Source organism: Euphorbia lathyris, chromosome 1 (genome assembly GCF_963576675.1).
Source record: "Euphorbia lathyris chromosome 1, ddEupLath1.1, whole genome shotgun sequence".
NCBI lineage: Eukaryota > Viridiplantae > Streptophyta > Magnoliopsida > Malpighiales > Euphorbiaceae > Euphorbia > Euphorbia lathyris.
Genome location: NC_088910.1, coordinates 43,207,217 through 43,231,767, shown reverse-complemented (window position 1 = coordinate 43,231,767; position 24,551 = coordinate 43,207,217). Strand labels below are relative to the sequence as shown.

At 38.5% G+C, this 24,551-nt stretch overlaps 1 protein-coding gene across 3 annotated transcripts; it reads right to left on the bottom strand.

Moving 5' to 3' along the window:
- Positions 1-13,451: 13,451 nt before the first annotated feature.
- LOC136230141 (protein MODIFIER OF SNC1 1) lies at positions 13,452-22,820 on the bottom strand. Of its 3 annotated transcripts, none has more exons than XM_066019095.1 (11): positions 22,544-22,820; positions 20,615-20,691; positions 20,156-20,233; positions 20,028-20,072; positions 19,498-19,873; positions 18,777-18,879; positions 18,361-18,438; positions 16,905-18,216; positions 16,590-16,830; positions 13,819-16,506; positions 13,452-13,736 (listed from the first exon to the last, which is right to left on the bottom strand). In XM_066019095.1, the coding sequence occupies exons 2-10, from the start codon at positions 20,644-20,646 to the stop codon at positions 13,891-13,893; spliced, it is 4,881 nt and encodes a 1,626-aa protein (XP_065875167.1). In that variant the 5' UTR covers positions 20,647-20,691; positions 22,544-22,820; the 3' UTR covers positions 13,452-13,736; positions 13,819-13,890. The 3 variants fall into 3 exon arrangements, with proteins under 3 accessions (XP_065875167.1, XP_065875176.1, XP_065875158.1); XM_066019104.1 differs by having other exon boundaries at positions 16,584-16,812; XM_066019086.1 differs by having other exon boundaries at positions 16,584-16,830; positions 22,544-22,819.
- Between the last annotated feature and the right edge of the window lie 1,731 nt (positions 22,821-24,551).

Here is a 24,551-nt window from a genome sequence, read left to right as displayed (position 1 = left end):
TAATTGAATTTTATGTATAATAAAAAAAAATAGGCTTAATACATCATTTGTCCCCTGAACTTATCCAAAAAGGCTGATTGACTCCCTGAACTTTCAAAGTGTTTCAATAGCCCCCTCAACTTGCATAAAATGTTCGGTTAGTCCCTTGAATTTCCGTAAAATGCAATCAATTGATCACTCGGTTGCAAAAAAAGTAAATTATGTGCGGAAGATATATTCCACGCATCTTAGAATGTTATTACATAATTCAAAAATAAATTAAAAGTGAAGTTATTACTTGTTCAAGTATAAAACTTGTCTTCGCTAATATTAAAACCGTTTTACTTTTTTTAAGACATGTGCAATACATCTTCCGCATTTAACTTATTTTTTTGCAACCGAATGATCAATTGATTACATTTTGTGCAAATTCAGGGGGCTAACTTAACAACTAGTAACAATCCGGCTATATCTAGAACTATAGAACTCCATTTTTGGCGTTCAGAATTCAATTTATTTTAGTTTGCCTAAAAAAATAACATCAAGACAGACAGGGGTTTAAACTGCTATGTCTAATACAAAATGAGGAAGAATGAAATTTGCCATTGATGTGTAATTCAGAGAAATTTTCTAAGCTCTACTGCAAACTTTAGATGGTGCCTGTAATGAAAATTTTGTGAGTTTACTTAGTGACCCTCCTCTTGTGACACCTATATGTATATATAGGTAAAAGAAATTGATTTTTTCCATCAAAAATCAATAACTTACAATAAGTAAATAATTTTATATCTTGATATTGTATAATTAATTATTTTTTTTGAATCATATAATTAATTATTATTTACCTTATTTTAAACGAACTTCCTATCAGAAAGGTAGAATTAACAATACCTTGGTAAAAATGTCAGAAAAAAAAATTAAATGTCCAAGGCAAAATTAGATTTAATGATCAAGTTGAATTATGACTCAGAGTTCACTATCTTGAAAATTGTACTCTAAGAGCATCCTTAGTGGTTGGGTACTCAAACACCCTCTACATCATCAAATAACACTATTACAAAACACCCTCCATATTAAAACACTCTCTTTACAAAACATATTCTAGTGGTTAGATATTTTCTCCTACTTTAATGGATCCCACACGTCATAATATATTATTATTTTTGTTTTAATCCATTTTTTATATTATTAATTTTTATTAATATTAATTTATTTAATAATATTAAATATTCTTTAAGTAAATATAAATGATTTGATTAATCTATTTAATTGATTTAAAAAATATTAAATTGGGTTGTTGAATAAAATGTTAAAAAAATTGATTTTAACATTATTAAATTTTTTTTTACCGTTACAGAATATATTTTTTTATAATTTAAGTTTGAAAAAAAGGACAAAATAAGACAAAGAAAACAAATTGTGCACAAAAAGAAAAGTTTACATTGAGATTTTAAAATAAAGAAAATGAAACAATATTGATATGCCATATAAATTTTAAAAATCCAAATAACTATGGGGTCCACACCAAAAGCAGAGTTCTGTTTTTTCAAAATATAATTCACGCTCCAATTGTGGAGCTTGTACACCACTTATCCTCATATGCAACAGATATTCGCGCGTCAATCACTTTCTTCAGTTTTTTCTCTTTTATTTAATTTTTTCTTTTTTGTTCAGATCAGTATCTAAATTTAGACACCCTCCTTATTTAGATACACTAACTTTTACATGATATAGTGGTTAGATACACAACAATAATTACAGATCAGTCCCTTAAATCCACCACAATAGTTGCTCTAATAGTATATTAACTAGCCAAAGGCTACACTAGTACCAACCAATATCTAAATTTTCTTTCATTAGAAGAGCTTATTGGCTTATTAGAAATCTTAGCGATTTGTGGACTAAACAATAAATAAGGTATAAACGGATTTCATATTTACCCTTTAACATAATACAAATTTACTTTTATCATTTTTAAACAATGTGAATTTTATCAACTATAACTGTCATTTTTGGACTTTCCAAATAATAATTATTCTTTAAAATATTTAATATATTACTATGAGCATCTCTAAGTAACGCGTAAACCATGTCAAACCAAGACCAATCAATATCCGAACGGAACGGATTCGAACTTCTCCTAGAATAGTTTCCGGTGCCTGAGCTACTTAATCGATCCAGGCGAGAACACCGAGCTAACCTTATCGCACCAAGTCAGTACCAACAAAGCAGATTAGCTAAAGAAGTCATTTACAAAAGTACCGGTAAATAAGCCTAAAGCTTAGGGATCGGATCATAAGCCGGTAAATAAGCCTAAAGCCTATGGATCGGATCATAAGCCGAGCCGGTGGAGAATAGCGAGGAGTGCTTTCTTTCTTCTTTGCCGCACCGTCGAAATACATGGTCCAAATGTTGTCGCCTTCGTCGGACCGATCTCGTTTTCGGGCGAGCATCTCACCATCTTTTTACCCATTCTAAAGTGTTTTCGGTTCTCTACCCCGCGATTTCTTATGGACACAAGCATCTCAGGTAATTCAGTTTTATCGATGAATAAAGAGGAGCTGGTATGAGTTTGATAGAACCCTTAGTCATTCTTCCTATTGGTTTAGTGATTCTTATTCTAGTTTATTAAGCGTTGAGACAAGTTGCTAGATCCTAGGTGAAGGTCACTTATGATATGCTGGAACTATACCACAATCACAGGAATGGATCGCGAGAAATGCTCCGAGTCGCGACCCACAACCACAGCAAACAAAGGGGGAAAGCTTGCTTGTTGTAGCCCTATTTTAGTAGATTAGGCCGGGTAAGCGTAAGCTATTTAAGTAGGCTCGAAAAGGGTAGGCTCGCAGCTTCACTCAGCGGAAGAGTCTTAGGCCCTGTTCTTTATCACTTAATTTCAGTAACAATCAGTTCAGTTCAGTTCAATTCAGTTCAGTTCAATTCAGTTCAGTTCAGTTCAGTTCAATTCAATTCAATTCAGTTCAGTTCAGTTCAGTTCAGTTCAGTTCAGTATTCAGTTTCAGTATTCAGTTTCAGCATCCAGTTTCAGCATTCAGTAATTTATCATTATTTATTATATTATTATTATTATTTATATATAATTTATCATTATTTATCATTATTATATATTATTATTATTATTTATATTTTATCATTATCTATAAATTAGATAAAAGTCAAGAAATGATAGTTTATTAAAGTATATATCGTTTAACAAAAAAAAATTAAAACTAAAGTATGCATCCATATTTAAAAATTAGGAATTGCATCCATATTATGAATTATTTTTAAAATTTACCGAATTTATCAATGTTAGGAATAAAATTACACTATTTTAGACGTTATGGGTATAATTACTCCTGACACAAAACGTTATGTTTGCACTTTAACCCTTAATTAGAATAAAAAGTTAAGAGTTTATATTCATATGAAAATTTGTATTTAATTTCATAGGCTTTAAATTATATGTAAATTTGTGTTTGTATGTAATTTGTATTTTTAATTTAAATTAGACTCATTTTTATTTAATTTCATAGGCTTTTATCGAGTCAAGATTTTATCAACCCGAGCTTTTATTTGATATTCAATTTAGTTTATCTTTAATAATATATTTATTTATTATTGATATTATTAAATTTATTAAATTTATTATAACCATTATTATTATTATTATAAGTTTATTAATGTCCAATATTATCATTAAAATTATTTTAAAGTCTAATATCATCATTATTGTTAAGTTCGGTTAAGTTCTGTATAATTTAGGCCATGTTCTTTATCACTTAATTTCAATAGCAATCAGTTCAGTTCAGTTCAGTTCAATTCAGTTCAGTTCAGTTCAGTTCAGTTCAGTTCAATTCAATTCAGTTCAGTTCAGTTCAGTTCAGCATTCAGTTTCAGCATCCAGTTTCAGCATTCAGTTTCAGTATTCAGTAATTTATCATTATTTATTATATTATAATTATTTATATATAATTTATTATTATTATTATTATTTATCTATAATTTATCATTATTTATTATTATTATTATTATTTATAATTTATCATTATCTATAAATTAGATAAAAGTCAAGAAATGATAGTTTATTAAAGTATATATGGTTTAATAAAAAAAAATAAAACTAAAGTATGCATCCATATTTAAAAATTAGGAATTGCATCCATATTATGAATTATTTCCTAAATTTATCCAATTTATCAATGTTAGGGATAAAATTCCACCATTTTAGACGTTAGAGGTAAAATTACTTCTGACCCAAAACGTTATTTTTACACTTTAACCCTTAATTAAAATAAGAAGTTAAGAGTATGTATTCATATGAAGATTTGTATTTAATTTCATAGGCTTTAAATTATATATAAATTTGTGTTTGTATGCAATTTGTATTTTTAATTTAAATTAGACTTATTTTTATTTAATTTCATAGGCGTTTATCGAGCCAAGATTTTATCATCCCGGGCTTTTATTTGATATTCAATTTAGTTTTATCTTTAATAATATATTTATTTATTATTGATATTATTAAATTTATTAGAACCATTATTATTATTATAAGTTCATTAATGTCCAATATTATCATGAAAATTATTTTAAAGTCTAATATCATCATTATTGTTAAGTTCGGTTAAGTTCGGTAGCATTCAGTTAAGTTCAGTAGCATTCAGTTAAGTTCAGTATTCAGTAGTATTCAGTTAAATTCAGTTCAGTATTCAGCAGTATTCAGTTCAGTTCAGTTCAGTTCAGTTCAATTCAATTCAGTTCAGTTCAGTTCAGTTCAGTTTTTTTCAGCGATAAAGAACAGAGCCTTAGTTAAGTTCAGTAGCATTCAGTTAAATTCAGTTCAGTTCAGTTCAATTCAGTTCAGTATTCAGTAGCATTCAGTTCAGTTCAGTTCAGTTCAATTCAGTTCAGTTCAATTCAATTCAGTTCAGTTCAATTCAGTTCAATTCAGTTCAGTTCAGTTCAGTTTTTTTCAGCGGTAAAGAACAGAGCCTACTTTTCTTATATTAGTAAAGCGCTAGCACCCAACCTATGGGCTTTGAAAGGAAAAAGGGGATATCGGGTAGCATTTTGCTAGAGAGGACCAGATTGAGGTCCAGCTCTGGAGCTGATTGAATGATTTTTGTTCACTATTAGATTGCTCTAAAAGTGCCAAATTTAACACGTAATATTAAAATATAATATTTTATTAATTAAATTATCCACATCATTCTTGACAACTTTTGTTAAAAAGTACTCTAATAGTAAACAACTTTAAAAGTTGTCACAATGGTCCCACAAATCATTACTTTATATATAATTTATTTTAATTATAAATATTGTCAATCAATAGTGGAAAAAAAGAGACTCATAAAAAAAGCACACCAATTTTTTTAAATATTAAAAATTTTTTTTGGGAATCTTGAAGCAAAGTTATTAAAAATTAGCAACCTTCCTTGGCGCCAACCATCACTCCAATAACAAGGTACCCTTTAAAAGTCAACAATCACTCTAATAATATCTACCCTTTAAAAGTTGGCAAACTCAATATCACATGAGTTGAAACTCTTTCAAGCACCCTCTATAGAGATACTCTAAGGACATCTCAAAGGGTTCTCCAAACTATTTGCAGCTCCAATGGAGCTACAAAACCATGCGGCAAAAATGTCGCATGGTTGATGGTTCTGCTTATATGCAGAACCATCTTACCTTGCTGCATTTTTGCAGCAAGCTAAATATTAGTATTTTTTTTGTTTGTTTTTTTTAATTTAAAAATATTATTTATTTTGTTTTTTAATTTAATATTTATTTGTTATTTGTTTTAAATTTAATGTTATTTAATTTTTATGTACATTTTCTATATTTGAACAAATTTTATTTAATTCTTTTGATTATTATAAAAAAAATTATATGAAATTCAAATTATTAACTATTAATTTTAATAATTATTATTTAAATTATTGAAATAATAACAAATTATATAATATGATAAAAAAACTAATTCATAGATATATTTTGATTAATAATAAAAAAAATGAAAAATAAAAAATTAATATAATAGTGATAAAACATTGTTTGTTAAAAAGAAGATGTTTGTTTAGTATTATAAATATAGTAGATCTATTTTCTCAAATCTGTCTTCATTCGATCTCAGATCTATTTTCTCTCTCTCAGATTTGTCTTCTCTTTCTCGGATCTGTCTTCTCTCTCTCTCAGATTCGTCTTCTCTCTCTCAGATCTGTCTTCATTCGATCTCATATCTGTTTTCTCTTTCTCAGATCTATCTTATCTCTCTCAGATCTGTCTTCTCTCTCGCAGATCTGATGGCGAAAGACAGAGAGAGAGAGAGACCTAGGGTTAGGCCGACCTTGGAGGGGGGCGGTGATGGCGGCAATTCCGATCTTGGTGAGACGGATCGGGCGGCTGGGGTAGGGCGGGCGTCGGATCTGGTGCAGGATGGAGTGTCGGCTGGCGGCGTTGTGGCTTCGGTAGGGGATGCAAGGGAGAAGAGGGGGCATGGCGAGCGGGTGAGGGACCGCTCCCGGGAGCGGGGTCGGGGGGCTTGGCAAGGGTCTGATGGGTTAGATCCGGCAGGATGCGGCGCCGGTTTAGGGGATTGGGGGGCTGGAGGGGCCTAGGATTATGGGGACAGGGGCGTGGCGCCTGGATCGGTTGCCTTGCTTGCGGATTCGGCTGGGACGCAGGCGGCGCCGCTGGAGGGGGATTCATCGGCAGGGAGGTTGGACGAGCGGTGCCCTGTGCCTGGGGCAGTGGTTGCAGGATGTTTGGGGGGTGGGCGCATAGGATCGGGTGACGCGGTTGCCCGCCCCTTGCTCCCCACGATCCCGGATGGACGGGTGGGCAAGTTGCCGCCTGCGGACTGTGCGGCGCATGTCCTCCCTGCCGATGGCGTCGGGCACCGCAGGGGGCCTGCCTATGCTGGGGTTGGGCGTTGGCCTGGTTTTTTCGGCATTGTGCCTGGCATTGATTGTCCTATTCCGGTCAGTGCTGGGCAGGCTGAGGCTGCATTTGGGGGGCAGGTTGCCTCGAGTCAGAGCCCTTTTGAGGCTGGGTATGATATTTAGGGACAGGGGAACATGGCCTCCCCCAGGACTGCAGTTGGCAATAACGGGATAGGTAAAGGGTCTTGGAAAGACACTGTTATGGGAGTGGTTGAGGAGGAGCTCTGCTTTGAGGAAGTGGAGATGGTAGGGGATTCTGCGGATCTTTTCTCTGATTCGGACGAGGAGGATGGTGTCCAGGATGATCCTCTTTGTCCGGTTATTAGACTGTCTTCGGAAGAGAAGAGGGAACTCAGAGAGAAGTGGAAGGTGTCTTTGATAGTTAAGGTGTTGGGGAAGAGGATCAGCTTTAATTATTTTGCCCAAAGGATTCAAGCCCAGTGGGCTAGGAAAGGGAAAGTCAGTATTACTGACCTTGAAAATGACTTCTATGTCATCAAGTTTACTAGAGTTGAGGATTACAATACTGTGATCAAGGGGGGCCCATATATTATTTCCAACCACGTTCTGGCTTTACGGCCTTGGGTTCCTAATTTTAATCCCCATGATTCTACTGTTAACATGATTTTGACTTGGGTTAGGTTTTCGGGCCTTCCCATTGAGTATTACAGTGAGAAATTCCTAAGCAAAATAGGAGGCATGGTTGGGAAGGTCCACCATGTGGATAAGACTATTATTGGTGCCATTAGGGGCAAGTTTGCTAGGGTTTGTGTGGATGTGGATCTTGCGAAACCCTTATTATCTAAGTTCTGTGTTCAGAACAAGGTGTTCTTTATCAAATATGAAGGCTTACATAACATTTGTTATGATTGTGGCATTTATGGTCATTCTCAGGAAGGTTGCCCCAAAAGGGAGAGTGTTTTGAAGGAGACTGTTATGGAGAGTGGGAGTATTTCTGTAGGTAACCAAGGGAATGAAGGAAACTTCGGTCCTTGGATGGTAAACGGACTACTCGTTGTAGAACTCAGCCTTCTATTATGCAGAATCTTCCTCCTGATATTATCAAGAAGGGGATTTTCGCTCCTTCTAAGCCTATGGCTGCCCCTAGTGTGAAGGAGAAGCCTATCCCCAAGGCTAGGGAGGAGGCTGGTACCAGCTTAGCTCTTAGGTCTGGCTCTAGGTTTGGTGCCCTATCTATTGAAGACGTTCATGAGCCTGTCCAGGGAGATGAGCTTATGGAACACAGTTTGCCGGGTCTGGAGTCTGTTGTGTCTTCTGAGCTAGTGGTTGATTCTGTTAATCCCCTCTTTGCTTCCAAGAATGAAGCTCAGGGGGGCCCCTGGTTCAGGCGGCCCGAAAGATGAAGGAAACTAATGAGGGTAGTTCTTCTATTCTTACTGGTGGACCTGGAATTGGGAATCCAATGGGGGTTATTAAACCTGGCTTGAAAAGGCCAAAGGGCAAACAAAAAAGTATCCAGAATTCCTTGGCTTTTTCAGAGAAGAGGGGACCTGCGGGTACCTCGGTGAGGCTCTCAGGAGCCCCTAGTAAATACCTGGCTTAGGTAGGTTGGTGCGGTCAGTCTCCTCCTTTCTATGGACTTGTTGTGCTGGAATGTTAGGGGTGCGGCTAGCAAGGCTACCCGTATCCATATTAATGACCTAATTAAACAGTTTAACCCCTCGTGTTTTGCTTTACTGGAAACTAAGATTAGTGGAGAGAAAGCAGATGAGGTGGTTAATAAGTTTAAGAACTGGAGGTGTGTTAGATCGGAGGCTACTGGCCGAGCTGGTGGGATCTGGCTTTTCTGGAGGCTAGATCGGATTCATTTTGATGTTATTAGTATCGATAAGCAGTTCATTCACTGTAAAGTGAGCATTTCTGGTATTACTCCCTTCTTGACTACCCTTGTGTATGCTGATCTGATCTTAGTTAATCGCAAACGGTTGTGGGAGATCCTCTTTTCGATGAGTGGCAGCATCTCTGAGCCCTGGTTTATTGCGGGAGACTTTAATGATATCGGCCTTATGAGTGACCAGAGAGGAGGTTCCAATCATTATGTTAATCGGTGTCTTCACCACAAAAATAATATGGATTTATGTGGGCTTTCCGACTTGGGGGCTTCGGGTCATAGATTCACTTGGAAACGCAATAGTACCTTTGTTCGTTTGGACAAGGTCTATGCTAATGTGGCTGCCCTGACTTCTTTCCCTGAGTGTTCTGTTTTCAATCTTCTGTTCCGTCATTCGGACCATTGCCCTATTTTGTTTAGACTTTTGAGAGGCAACTGGCCTAGGGGGAAGAGACCGTTCCGGTACCAGCTGGCGTGGGAGTCCCATCCTAAGTTTAAGGAGTTCGTCCAAGATAACTGGAAACCTCATTCAAATGTCCTGCAAGCTTCTGAAGGGTTCAGGAAGAAGGTGCTTGGTTGGAATAAGAATGTCTTTGGGCACATTATTAGAAGAAAGAATAAGTTGTTAAAAAGGATGGAGGGCGTTCAGCGTAGGTTGGATGTGAGGTTTGATCACAGTTTAGTTGGCCTCCTTAGAACCCTTCAGAAGGAGCTGGAAGCTGTGCTTAGGCAGGAGGAGCTTCTCTGGTTCCAGAAGTCTAGGAAATCCTGGATTAGGGATGGGGATCGTAATACCAGGTACTTCCATCTGTCTACTATGATCAGGCGGCAGAGGAATAGAATTGAGGCTATCAAAGATTCTGATGGGGAGTGGGTGTATGAAGATGAGGTGATTCGGAATTTGGCTCTGGAGTTCTATAAGGAGCTTTTCAAAGAGGATCCTGTTCAGCTGGAGAGGGCTCACTCTATTGCTACCTTTCCTTTGATCAGTGAGGATATCAGTCAGAGTGCCTTTCTTCCTATTTCCCGAAAAGAGATTGACCATGCCATCTTCAGCATTGGGGCGTCTAAAGCGCCTGGTATTGATGGTCTTCCAGCTGGCTTCTACCACAAGCACTGGGGTGTTGTGAAGGAGGGTATCTATGAGTTTATCATAGGTGTGTTCAATGGGTCTAAGGATATTGAGCTGGTTAATAGAACTCTCCTGGTCCTTATTCCTAAAATTGATAAGCCTTCTTCCTTTTTGCATATGAGACCCATCAGTCTTTGTAATGTTCTTTACAAGACGATTACAAAAATTGTGGCTAATAGAATCCGTGGCATTCTTCCGGAGATCATTTGTCAGAATCAGGGTAGTTTTGTACCCGGTAGACAAATGATGGATAATGTGGTGATTGCCCAAGAAATGGTGCACACTATGAAGATTAGGAAAGGGAAGAAAGGCATTGTGGCTCTTAAGCTGGATTTGGAGAAGGCCTATGATCGCATCAACTGGAACTTCCTGATGGAGAGTCTGGAGAGAGCTAGGATCCCGGACAGTTGGAGAAATCTTATTAAGGTTTGTATTACTTCTCTTGTGTTTCAGGTTATGGTGAATGGGGATATGTCGGAGGAGTTCTCTCCGGGTCGGGGCATCCGTCAGGGTGATCCTATGAGTCCCTTCCTTTTCGTTATTGCTATGGAGAGGCTGTCCCACCTTATTCAAGATGTCATTGATATTGGGAGTTTCCACCCGGTGGCCATCAACAGTTTCTGTCCCCAGGTGACCCACTTATTCTTTGCGGACGATGTCCTTATCTTTCTTGAAGGTAATGAGGAGCAGTTGAGTGTCATTATGGATATTCTGGATTGTTTTTGTTCGGCCTCTGGTCAGAGACTTAATATCCAGAAATCTAGGATGATGTGCTCTAAGAATATGAATCCGAGAATTTGTAAAAGATTAAGTGATTTGTCTGATATTCCTCTTACTAATTCTCTTGGGAAGTATCTGGGGATTCCTCTCCATAGTGAGAGAGTGTCTAAAGTTTCTTTTAAAGATACTTTGGACAAAGCCAATACGAGGTGTGCCATGTGGAAAGCCAAGACTCTCTCCCTCGCTGGCCGTCTGACTTTAATTCAATCTGTGAATTCCGCTGCTCCCAACCACATCATGCAGGCTTGTCAGCTTCCGAATCCTGTGCTTAATGATCTTGATAAGATTAACCGAAGGTTCCTGTGGGGGGAAGCTGCGGAGGGAAGAAAGATCCACCTGGTGCCTTGGAGTGAGGTTTGTCAGCCCAAAGATTCAGGGGGTTTGGGCATTAGGAGAGCTAAGGATAATAATAAAGTTTTATTAATGAAACTCCTTTGGCGTATGTGGGAATGCCCCTCCTCTCTCTGGGTTCGCCTTCTTTGTGGTAAGTATCGAAAAGATAAGATCTTTGCGGGCCCGAAAGAGAGAGTTATCAATTGTTCCTTCCTCTGGAAAGGGCTTAGCGCCGTTTTTGCTGAGTTTTGCTCGGGGGTTGGTCTGGATGTGGGTAATGGTAAGTCCATAAGCTTCTGGTTTAATACCTGGATTGGGGATAAACCTTTAGTGGATGTGTGCACTTCCCCCCCACCTAGTGATATCCAAAACTGGAGGTTAGCCGATGTGGTGGACTCTGAAGGGGACTGGGTTTGGCCTAAATTTGATTCTTTCTTTAACCTTGAGACTCTCCTTAGAATTAGAGGAGTGAAGGTGAGTAATCAAGAGGAAGACATGGATAAGCATTGCTGGGCGCTGACTAACAATGGAGTCTATTCTTGCAAATCTTCCTTTGAAGCTTTTTCCCTTAACAGGACTGATAATCCCTCGGATATTTGGAAGACCATTTGGTCCCTTAAAATCCCCTACCGCATGAGGAGCTTCCTGTGGCTGGGCGTTAAAGACAGATTACTTATTAACTCAGATAGATACAGAAGGCATTTGGCGACCTCTGGAGCTTGCGGTAGATGTAGAGGCCATGTTGAATCGTTGTGCCACGCTCTTAGGGATTGCCCTAAGAGTGAAGAGGTTTGGAAGAAAATTCTCCCTCATCATACTTTCTCTTCCTTCATGTCTCATTCTGTGAACGACTGGTTCTCAGATGGTATTAGGGGAAAGTTATTGTCTTATATGGAGCATGGGGACATTTTCTTTGACATTATCTGTCATCAAGTGTGGAAATGGAGGAACAAGGAGATTTTTGATAATAAAGCTGTGCTTTTGCCTAACTTAGCTGAGTTCTTCTTGAAGAAACTCTCCTCTATTATTGATAGTTTCAAAGGTGAGTCCCTTGCCAGATCTTCCCCGAGTAGTGATGTCCACCTCGTGAGCTGGAGCAGGCCGAGAGAGGGGGTTGTGAAGCTGAATACTGATGGTTCCTGCCTCAGTAATGGTAAGATTGCTGCCGGAGGTGTTCTTAGGGATGCGGAAGGCGCCTGGCTTTCTAGGTTTACCCAGAATTTGGGTTTGGGTTCTTCCTTCTCTGCGGAGCTCTGGGGCATTCTCTCTGGGATCCAGCTGGCGATTAGGCTAGGTGTTAAGAGGCTTTCTGTGGAGTCAGATAACTTGGAGGCCATCAATATGATTTTGGGTAGTCATGTCATGGGTCTTCATAGCCGCAACCTTATTAAAGCTATTAAGAGGCTTAGCCCCTCATTTGATATCCTTGAGTTCAGCCACATTTTCCGGGAGCAGAACCGTGTTGCAGATCACTTGGCGGCGGCAGGCCATAAGGGGGTGTTAGGTGTTTCTACCCTTACCGTTCCCCCTATCGCTCTTTCTCCTCTTCTTTTAGAGGATATGATTGGGGTTAGCTTTCCTAGGCTAATCCCGGTGTAGTTGCTTGTTTTGCTTTGCTTTCCTTTCCTTTTCTACCCAAAAAAAAAAATAAATAGAGTAGATGGTTGGAAAAGTTTTACTGTAGCAACTTTATATTTAAAAATAGAGTAGAGAAAAATTAAGATAGAGTAGATAAAATAGAGTGTATTATTAAAGATGGCCTAATACAATTACAAACAACTTGCTAAAATGTTTATTTAACTATCATTGAACTTTCCAAACATCAATTATACTTTAAAATGTTTAATGTCTTCCTGACACAATCACACCAACCTACTAAAATATAACAAAATTGTTTCAATTTATCAACAAACTTAAATAAACTCTCTTGGAAACATTAAAAGGAAATTTATATCATTTAATAGTAGATTAGGAGTAAATCTACATTTTCCTGAAAACAATAAGGGCAATTTTGACCTTCTCCCTATAATAAAGTATAGATGAACCTATTCATACTAAATTACTAATAGGCTTCCAAACTAAATAGTTATATATAGTGTAGAGAACTCGATAAACCTTTGTCCAATAAGAGCGGCTGAATATAAATATATGCAAGCACAGGGCAGCTCTCAAGATCTATAATTTAGCATTTATAAATGTCTAAGAGACGAAATTGACTAATTATTGAGACAGAAGTCCCACAACATATTATAGTTTTTACTTTATAATATGTAATGTAGGACTCTGAGCCAAAATTCATAGAAATACTGTACAAATAAAGATGATAAACACATGCATAATTCTTTCTTTCCTAAGCTAAGATAGTATTATCAATGCATAAAGATAGAGACAAGACCTAATGTTTACATCTATCTATCTAAAACACAAGACATACAAAGAACGAAATAAAGGCTGATATTAAGTGGGAAGAACCAGAACAGTATGGCTGCTCTCCATTTCATTCTTTCCAGTCAGTCAGAGCCAAGGAATTAAGATCACTAAATACACTGCTCAAAAACATATCCAGGGTTCCACAGCCAAAAATGCTGCGACCATTTTCAAACCTGATCGGATACATTTAGCAAAAACAAAAAAAATTATACGAAAATCAAGTAACTCCCACCATCTCAATATTTTCTTTTTTTTGGCCTTCACGCCACTGCTCAGCTCCAAATCCCTGCTCAACGCACATTCTATCAGTTGACATTTGATTAGACTTTATATTTACAATTTTAAATCACAGCCTATAAAAAGAATACCTGAAAGTATACGAGATCGAGCCACAATATTTATGGAGGCTAATTTTTGACACTATCTCTCAGTTTCAACCCCTATTCACAACCAGCATCTACTTGAACACCACCAGTTTGACGTCTGCTGAAGTTGCCACCTCCACGCCGTGACTGACTCTGGCCCCTCTCTCTATATCTTGGTCCAGAATTATGAGGACGCTCTTTTGGAGGTTCAAAGTTGTTTGTTTTATTGTTTTGGGGGCCCACCGGCTGGTACTCGTAATGCGAATTGTTTTTCTGCCTCTCCCACGCTGCAGGTACATTATACTGCTTGTTATCTTTCCCAGATCCACTCCATTCTCCATGTGATTCATGCTCTCTGCTGTAACGGCTATTTGCATTTCCATTTCTGCGAAACCCTGCAGACATTTGTTGGTCATGTCGAACATCCATATTTGAGTGAGAACTCAACTCAACTGGGCTAATAGGACGTCCTCTCCTTCCAACTGGTCTCCTTTCTCTCTTAGGCCCTTGATGACGCCCAACATCTGGAGCTTCCTCAAAATTGGTCTTTTCAGAGAGAAACTGATGTGACCTAGCAGAAGTAGTATCCCTGTCTGGTCGAGGCAGAAGCGGACTCCCACCCTGACGAGCTGGCTCCTTTTTATTTGCCCTACCACCCTCAGAGACTTCTACATTTACACTTCTGTTAGTCTGGCTTCCTCGTTGATCAGTGGATGGTAGTGACTGAGTTTTAGGTTGCCAATGAGATGTTGATCGCTCCCCAACAGCATGATTTTCTTTTGCAGCCACAGGTGAATCTGTTTGACGTGGCTCAGGAGCAGTTGATTGCATATAACTCTTTGCAGGGTCAGCACCAACAGATCTCTTCTCATCATGATTGTGATTGTATCCCATACCCTTGTGACTCTTATGCTGATGCCGCTTCCCTCTAGCACTCAATCCCTGATCCTCTCTAGCACTCAATCCCTGATCCTTCAAAACATGAACATTACCTGCTGAATCAGGAATCTCGTGGGGCATGTACCAACCATCTGAAGCATATTCATCAGAACTCCTTGGTTGCTCTTTTACATAAGATTCATCAATTTTCTGGAATTCTTGATCCTCAAATGATTTTTGGAAATTCCTACGTGGATTTGTAGTTGACTCAGCCATGCCACGTTGACGCCATGATCCATGCACTTTTCCAGGCTTGCTCTGTTTAACGTCCCCATTCCTGGACTCTGTGGTGGAACCTACCTTTGCAGAAACAGCGGAGGTTTGGGAACTTTCAACGCCCACGGCACCAGATTCATGCCTTTCAACAACCTCATCTGAGGTGATCTTATTGCTTGGAACAACTGCTTGATGACTACTACCCTGATGAGACAGTTCTTTGGCCACAGGCTTTGGAACGTATCTCTCCATCTCTGCCCTCTTATTCCTTGGATTATTCTGCACCAACTGATCACCCTTCACGGACACCTCAACTAAAGCATCCTGGGGGACTTCATCAGAAACCTCAACTCTATTATGTGATCTCACAGGAGCCCAGACAACAGCATCAGCGCCATGGTTCTTGTCAGATGATTTTGTACCTTGTTGGTTTCTCATCATCCTGCGAGGATGCTGAGATTTCCACTGGTTATTTAGCCTGATATGACCTTCTTCATTAGCTAACGACGAGTGCAGCTCCAAGGATTGATTTGAATCATTCAAATTGGTCACTGACTGAACTGAGCTAGGAACCAATATTGTTTCAGAAGTCTTTGGCCTAACACTTTCTCCTGAACCCTCTGCAGTATCTTTTGATTCTTTTGGCGGAAGTGAAGATGGTGCATCATCTACTTTTTGCCTGTTCTTCCCATTCCTCTTCTTCCTATGATGTGCTGAAGACTCAGAAGTAACACTGGTAGTGACAGACAGATTTGTCTCAAAGTTTGGTGCAATCTCATCAGCAATATTTCCAGAAGATGTAGTAGCATTAGTTGCAATATCAGAATGACCTTTAGGTGCCTCTGTCTTAGAGGAAGGAATTGACTTGTCATTAGAATTCTTCTCAATGGAACTATTCTGCTTTTGTCTATAGCCAGTACGCTTGTGCTTAGCAGTACTTACATCATGAGCGTGTGCTGAGTTACTACTGACAGTCTCAACATAATTACCATCCTGTCGGGATGGCCTGGATTGCTCCTGCACCACAGCACACTCGTTGTGTGCATACTTTGGTGTCTCCACAGACACATTGCTTAGAGTACTGGCAGATTTCTCAACTTTGTTCACATTACTTTCATTGCTCTGTGCAATCATGCTATGGTTGGAATCCAGAGCTAAGTCAGACACTGATTTGCTGACAACAGTAGGTGGTGCTGCAATTGAGGGTTCTTCCTTATTCTGGACAGCACTACTAGCAACAGTTTCCAAGTTCTTATTATGGACAACAGCACTTGTGTTGGAGCCTAAAGATGAACTTGGTGCTCCAGCTTTACTTCCAGTACCAGATATAGGGGCAGGAGTTAAGGATTCTTGCCTACTCTGGATCACACTACTAGGAGCAGTTTCCAACTTCTGAGATACACTTTCCCCTGCTTGTGTACGCCTGTTCAACTCTTCCAATTTTGCAAGAGCCTTTGCTCTCTGATCTCTTGTCCGTTCCTCTTCTTCCTTTTCTCTTTGTTTAATTCGCTTGGCTAACTCTTTCATTTTAGCTCGCTGATGAAGTATAATCATGAGTAGTAATACAAATGCATGAAATTAGACAATAATAGAAAATGGTTAAAGAAACCCACCTGTACCTGGCTTTCGTTTACATCAGAAACATGCAGCATGGACTCACCTTCATCCTTTCCGGAAGGATGTGCCAGAGAATTCTGAGCGACTTCAAAATTATTTTCTGGCCCATAAGAAATTTCACTATGACCGCAAGATGCTGGAGTTTGTGCCTCTAGAACATTAGTCTTTTTACGCCACCCATCAACCTCTTGGGTATTAAATCTCAGTTTACCATGATGATCAGCCCTACAATGAGTTGATTTCCTGTGTATCTATACATCAGTGTTTTTCCAAACATTGCAATAACACAAAAGAAAGCACGCAAAATACAAACCCACCTGGCAGAAGCTGTTCCACCGACTACTGTTGATTCAAAACTCTTATCAGCCACAGAAAAGTGGTCTTCATGAGGGGCAAAGTTGATAATTCCACTGCCATAAGCCTTATCATGAGATAAGGCAGCGTCACCAGCTTCATTTGTAGTGTGACAAGCCATCACATTCCCAACTTGCAATTTTTTCTTCTGTTCCTCCCTAGTGGAAACAGATTTAACATCTTGTCTAACATCACAAGCCCGGGCTTTTGCATTTAAACCTTCAATTTTCTGAATCAGACTGGAATCTTTTGGAGCCAAGACTTCTGGAAAATTTGAATTCACATGTTCAAACTTCTTAACTGAACTTTCATCAGATGAATTCCAACTAGTAATATTTTCAGGTGACTTCACTTTCAGAGGCACTGCTCGATTATCAACAGTCTCACAGGAAGTTCCTTCAGCAAGTGTCATTCTTCTAGTATCCATCTCATCATCCATCCTGTCATCATTTCTCCATCCATTCTCCCACGATGACTTTCTTGGAGGCTCCCCCTTCAGAGAATGCAAAGGATTGGTTTTAGTATTGTCATCCCATTTCTGCTCTTCATCTCTTCCTTCCCAATTCTCATGCTGCTTCAGCAGAACTTTGTATGGTCCTCGAGTGTCTTGAGGATGAACAACTTCCACTTGTTCTGAAACCATTGGGTTACTACAAGGACCATGTCCACTAGGTCTGACAAGAGGATTGCCAGGATCAGGGACATTTTGACCAGGATACCTGTTATACGCAGCAGGGCCCATTGCCATTCCCATAAAAGGAACATCTCGTTCATTGGAATTACAATAGCCCATGGGAGGACCATAGTAATTGTCATAAGGCACAGGTCCAGGATAAAAGCCAGGCCTAAGAGGCATGCTCGGGCGAACATAAGGATCATGCATATGTGGCCTGTACATGTCTCCATTTTTCAGGTGGGAACCTCTAGGTCCATTATTGGGTGGACGAACAGGCTGTGGATTGGCAAGAGAAGGAGGGGGCATCTGTGGATGGTAATAAGGAAATGGTTCCATGGGAAAGCCACCAGGAGGAATTGGGGATCCAAATGGTGGACCCCCTGGAGGTCCTCTATACCAAACACCACCTGGATGATTATTTACAGGAGGACCATGCCAAGAATCAAAATGCTGATGAATATTAGAATTGGGATATGGTTGAGGATCAGCATGCCACTTCTCTACATTAGGCCTGGCTCCATCTTCACCATACATAGAACTCTCTTTTCTCCAGGAACCTGCGCCTCCAGAATTAGCATTCACATTTACAGAAACATCACCTGAAACCCAAAATAACCATAAGATTGATCACCAAATCAACCCATGTTTTAGTGAGAATGCACACATACCATAATGACCATTATCATGAAAAAGGCAACTGCATTAAGGTTGGAAAATCTCAAATACAATACAGTATCACACACCTGCAGAATCCGCAGTATGCTCTTTCAATGATGCTACTCCAGAAGAAGATGAGCCTGGACGACCATGAGAGCCATGATCTGCAATAAATAGTGCATAAATAAAATGCATTGAAAAATGCATGCAGCATCTCATAAAAATATCCAATTAATAAGTCTTTCATACCCCTCCCTGGTTCCACCTGCGTGCCTTTTATTATTACCCAAATAAAACCAGAAAATAAGAACATAAGATATGCCACATCATAAATATTACTAATGAGCTGTGAAATATTATGGAAATCCTAAACTGCAAGTTCTCTAGATGCTGTCAGGAGCAAATATAGCTATCACAAAAGCAGTATGACAATCTCAGAAAGAGCCCAACATCAAAGCATCAGACAGCAGTATAAGTTATAAGGAAATATTAAGTGTAAAACCTTGAGAGTCTGTGTTCTTTCCAGAATTGTCTTTTTCGGAACCAAGAGATGGAAAATCTCCAGTGCTGAGAGAAAATCCATCATTCTTGGAGGATGCCACCCCCTGCATGATACAGAAAATAGAGCTAAGTGGGGAAGTGTAGAAAGAACAAACCATGACAAAAATCCAGAAACACTTGCAACCAAAAAGGCACCCTCAATTGGAAGTGTGATTGTTGCAATTTTAACATAAACTTAAACAAAGTTTCACCAGAGGTAACCTGAAATAACCTTTCAAACTTGTTCCAATATAAGAATTGGTAATTTTGATATGGTTGAGGAAAATATGTTCCTTGCAAATAGTGTTTCTTTCTATAGGGAAAATGTAATAAATAAGATTTTTCCCAACAAAACCTATGGTGGTAATGACATGTATTGGGTGAAAAAACAACACGCATATATTTCTTTATCTACAATTAAAGAGGACATGCAATCAGTCTCAGAAAAGTAAAGCACTTGAAGGTTGAAAAGAAAGAGAGCAAAAGCTAACAGTCAGAGTGTTAAAATGCACTTATAAATTGAAGAATTTGCAGACAAATAAGTCAAGTGCTATTATGGGTTACCATTACTATTACAATCACTTCCTTTCCATTATCATTACTATTTATATGCTATCATTATCATTACATGGTGATTTGATCATTACATGGTGGATTAAACTACGGCCTTTAACTACTCATACCAATTTTTCCGATGTCCCGCTTCCACCCCATGCCACTGAGTTATCAGATAGAGGTTCAGCAAATCGGGATAACTGAGAGCTACCAGGTCTTGTTTCTGCACTGCGAGGACGCAATGCTGTTTGTGATGTCTGATTAGATGTCAGCACTCCAGAAGATGATGATGGTCTAGAACTTGAACCCCATGCATTACCGATTGGGTCATGGCCTCTGTCACTGCCTGCAGTTGATGGTCTAGTGCCAGTTCCACCAGATGAGGGACGTCCACTGAGATAAGTTGGTGAGCCAGTGCCACCATCAGTATTTGGAGACAAAGAAGAAGAGCCCCATGCATTTGACGAGGAAGAAGATGATTTACTTCCCCAACTATGGGTACCCCTGTTGTATGAGAAGCAATAAAAGAAAAATTCAAACAAAAAAAAAAGCATTTATTAGCTAAAACAAACTAGTCACGGCATGGAAATTTTATGAAGTTCAAAAAGAATGTAATGTAAACGATTGACAAATCCAGACAAACAGCTGAGATTCTCACTTTGGAACAATTTCAACATTGGGATCCAGGCCATGATTTTCTAACCTTGAAACAACAGAAAGAAACAATTAGGGTGGAACAGGTGCCTCATCAAATGGAACGAAATTCACTTAGCACAAAATAAATACCTTTGGCTTGGTAAGTTTATAGGTTTGGGAACAGCAACTTTCCCCAACACAGTCATGCCTCTTCTTGCAGAAGCCCATCTGCAACCAGTCATCATCAGATGGCACTCCATAAATATTCATTACCTTTTCAATTCCATTTAACTTGCTGGTCTCCCACAAATATTAATTTGACAAAAATTCAAGCTTAATGGTTAAAGTTAGGATAGGTTAGGTAAGCAATTATTATATCTGGTATCCAACATTGAATAGGCTTTGGAAAACTTCAACTTCTCTGATTCACCACAAAATCCTAAGAGATATGATTGATTGTGCCCCTTTTTTCAGCTTCAAGAATCATATAAATTTTGCACTCTAGCTGGTCCACTGTTCAACTAATACCAAAGCTACTAAAATACTAGTTGATACTAAAAACAGTGTGGAGCTTTAAGGAACAAGAAAAATACAAGATTAATTGCATACCTCCTCTCTCCGCTCAACATACTTGAACTCATAATTCGCTTGTGGTAGCAAGGACATTCAAAAGAATTTGATAGAACCTGACAAGATAAAACAAATAGCATTCTATCATGCAATGGAGTTAAAGAAACACGAGAAAAGAAACAGAAAATAATAACAAAAATGAATCTCTACAAAGTAACAAATAACTTTTGTAGAATTTCAAATATTTGAAACTTATCAAATATGAATAAGGAAGATTTCCAAAGTCTGATCAGATTGATACAATCATACAGATGAAAACCCAGCAAGAATTTGCTATAGGTCCAACAAGAATCAATCAACTAATTTGTTTCACTTTAAAGGGAAGAGAAAAAGGAACACTGAATATTGGGCTTCGCGGAAAACCCAAAAACTAGTGGTATATTCACAACACAAGCCTTGTATAGCGTGTGCACAATCTGCATTTGGCTTCATGTGCCTCGGACCAGGTAAATGTGCAATCGATGCATTGTAAATTAGCAAACATGTCACAACATCACAATGCTTTTAAAATTAGTGAACAGGTAAAAAAACAAAAGTAATTGAGCTGCAGATACTCATGGTTAGTGACTAATAAATGAAATTTTCTTTGGTCCATTGCATGAGCTATAAAATAGTATAGCATTACCACATACAAATATGCATTTATACAAATTGCATAACATCCATAGCAAAGATAAGGACATATATCCTTTAAATATATAAAGGGAAAATAAAAAAGAAAAAAAGCAAGCTTAACAAGAGCTTCAGAGTCTATCATCAACAAAATCACTCATGTCAATGAACTTAAAAGGGCAAAGTCACAGTTAGATTATAATAAATAGCAGTCTTTCTATAGATGCTACTACGTTTTCGGGAAAAGTAATGGAAAATACTTACTGAAGAACCCAACTAATAGTATTCTCAAATTATTTTAACACTTTTCTAAACTACTTCAACCAACCCCAATAATCATTCAAAAACCAAGAGAACAGTCCCAAGTTTCCATTCATCAACTCTTGCCAATTCCTATGTATTCCACCAAATTCGACAAAGATTTTGTCCTCCTAAATTTTCATTGCCTCAAGTCCAGTCTCATCATCCATTGTCTTTCCCCTTAATTTTTGTAAAGGATATAATTTGGGGAAAAGATGCAGCGGCTCATTCAACATGTAGCAGCAAATGACCAGCAATTGACTTCAGTTTAAAAGCTATCAGTTATTATCTTCCAATGCATACCAATCCTCTACATATTTGATTAATCTATCAAAAAGAATTATAACTACTAACTCCAGTACTTTATCCCGTATCATAGTCACCACAAAGAAAAAAAATTGAACTCAGTTTAATAAGCATAAGATACGTCCAGAAAAGCTCATTCTCCTTCAATGGTTTAATGAACAATTCATTGATCTCTCTTTGTCCCTCACATCCACGTTAAAGACTAGTAATAAAATCTTCACATCAACACTCTTCCAAAATACACTTATAACTATGTCAGGATGCTCAGGAACTCTATAGTTTATCCAATATCTAATGCATGAAATCAACCACCAAAACAAGGAGAAAATTTTCTCAAAACTTATTCCAGTTCAGAATAAGTTGCGTGCACGAAAATACACGCCAACATACAAAGCAGTAAAAAAAGAACGGGAAATATCAATGGAACAACTCTGTCCAGAACCCTTCAAAGATCAAATCGTACTATACAAAAAATTCCCGAATCACATCAAAGAAGACAAGAACCGAATCAATAACAATAATACTATAAAAACAAGAAAGCCGTATAATCGCAGTGTATAAGTTACAGTTACGGAAAAATCCGAACATATCTCGTCCCTATTCGGGGTTTTTTTCTACCACGTTCTCTCCGCAAACAAACAAAGCAAAAAGATAACAAACAAGCTCAATAAATCTGTGTAGAATACATGCCTGAAGAAGATATAATTTTCTTGTGAGAGTGTTGTGCAATTTGAAACCCTAGAGAAGGAAGGAAAATATATTTGGGAGATTGGCCGAAATTGATGAAAAGATAAATGGGATAAAGCTGTCACGGGTTTTGAATGATCTCCGAGAAGGGAATAGATCCGTGCCGATAGCAGCAGCGAATCAGTGTAATTGTTCTTTAGATCGCAGATAGACGGGGAAAGGAAGGGAAGAGAAGGAGGTGAGGACGATTCGTGTTTTTTTCTGCATTAATAATATGGACTTACTATTCTAGCCCGGAATTTTAAAGTTAACATCTTAGAATTGCTAAAAAGAAAAAGAAAATCATTTTCCTAAATTTTGTTTAAATTCGTGTGATTATACCTATAAACATATGTTTTTTTTTTTTTTTTTTTTAAGAACAGGAAAAGAAAAAACAAAAAACAAAAACCTAGTCTGCGATTAGTTTAGGGAAGCTAACCCCACCACATCTTCAAAAAGAAGAGAAGAAAGATAATCAGGAGGATAAGAAAAGATCGTGACGCCCAACATCCCCTCATGACCAGCAGCCGCCAAACGATCCGCTACCCGGTTCTGTTCTCTGAAGATATGGCTGAAATTTATGAAATCAAAGGAAGAGCAAAACCTTCTAATACCTTTGATTAGATTTTTTGCTATTTAAACAAATAGCATTATTATCGGAAATCATTTTGATAGCCTCAAAGTTGTCAGATTTTACAATCAACTTCTTTAAACCCAGACTCTTGGCAAGTTTAAAGCCAGAAAAAATCCCCCAAAGCTCAGCCGAAAAGGACGAGTCCAAACCCAGATTATGAGTAAACCCAGACAATCAGGCACCCCCATCATCTCTCAGAACACCTCCTGCAGCAATCTTACCGTCCTTAAGGCAAGAACCATCCGTGTTTAATTTCACCACCTCTTCCCTAGGCCTGCACCAGCCAAGGAGGTGAACAGTCTTCTTCTGGGTCGACCTAGCAAGAGAATCTCCTTTGAAGCTATCAGTAATATTGAATAATTTCTCCGAGAAGAACTCAACTAAATTAGGAACAGAAACAGTTTTCTTTCCAAAGATCTCATCATTCCTCCACTTTCAAATCTGGTGACAGACAATAGCAAAGAAAATATCACCATGCTCAAGGTTAGCCAATAACTTCCCACTAACTCCATCAATAAACCAGTCATGATCAGAGTGAGCCAAGAAAGTAGAAAGCAGGTGGTGAGGGAGAACTTTTCTCCACACCCCTTTACTCTTAGTACAGTCCCTAAGAGCATGGCAAATAGTTTCAACATGCTCTCTGCATCTGCTGCAAGCACCTAAATCCACTAGATGCCGTCTATTTTTATCCGAATTAGTGAGCAGCCTATCCTTAACACCAAGCCACAGAAAGCTCCTAATGCGGTAATGAATTTTTAAAGCCCAAATGATTTTCCAAACTTCAGAGTGAGGACTCGTCCCATTTTGGTTGAAAGCCTCAAAGGCAGACTTGCATGTATAAGCCCCATTGTTTGTCAATGCCCAACAATGACTATCCCTATCTTCCTCCTTGTTACTTATCTTAACCCCTCTAATCCTCGGGAGCGTATCTAGACTAAAAAAAGAGTCAAATTTAGACCAAATCCAATCCCCCTCAAAATCCACCACATCGGCGATCCTCCAATTGCGGATATTACTAGGCGGCGGGGAGCTACACACCTCTAATAAAGATTTGCCTCCAATCCAGATGTCATTCCAGAAGCTAATGGACTTACCATTTCCTACCTCCCAACCTATCCCAGAGCAAAACTCTGAAAACACAGTACTGAGGCCTTTCCAAAGAAAAGAACAATTGACAACTCTCTCCTTGGGGCCCTCAAAAATCTTATCTTTTCTATATTTTCCACAAAGAAAACGAACCCAAAGAGAAGAGGGGAGTTGCCACATTCTCCACAGAAGCTTCATTAATAAAACTTTGTTATTGTCCTTGGCTTGTCTTATCCCCAGGCCTCCCATGTT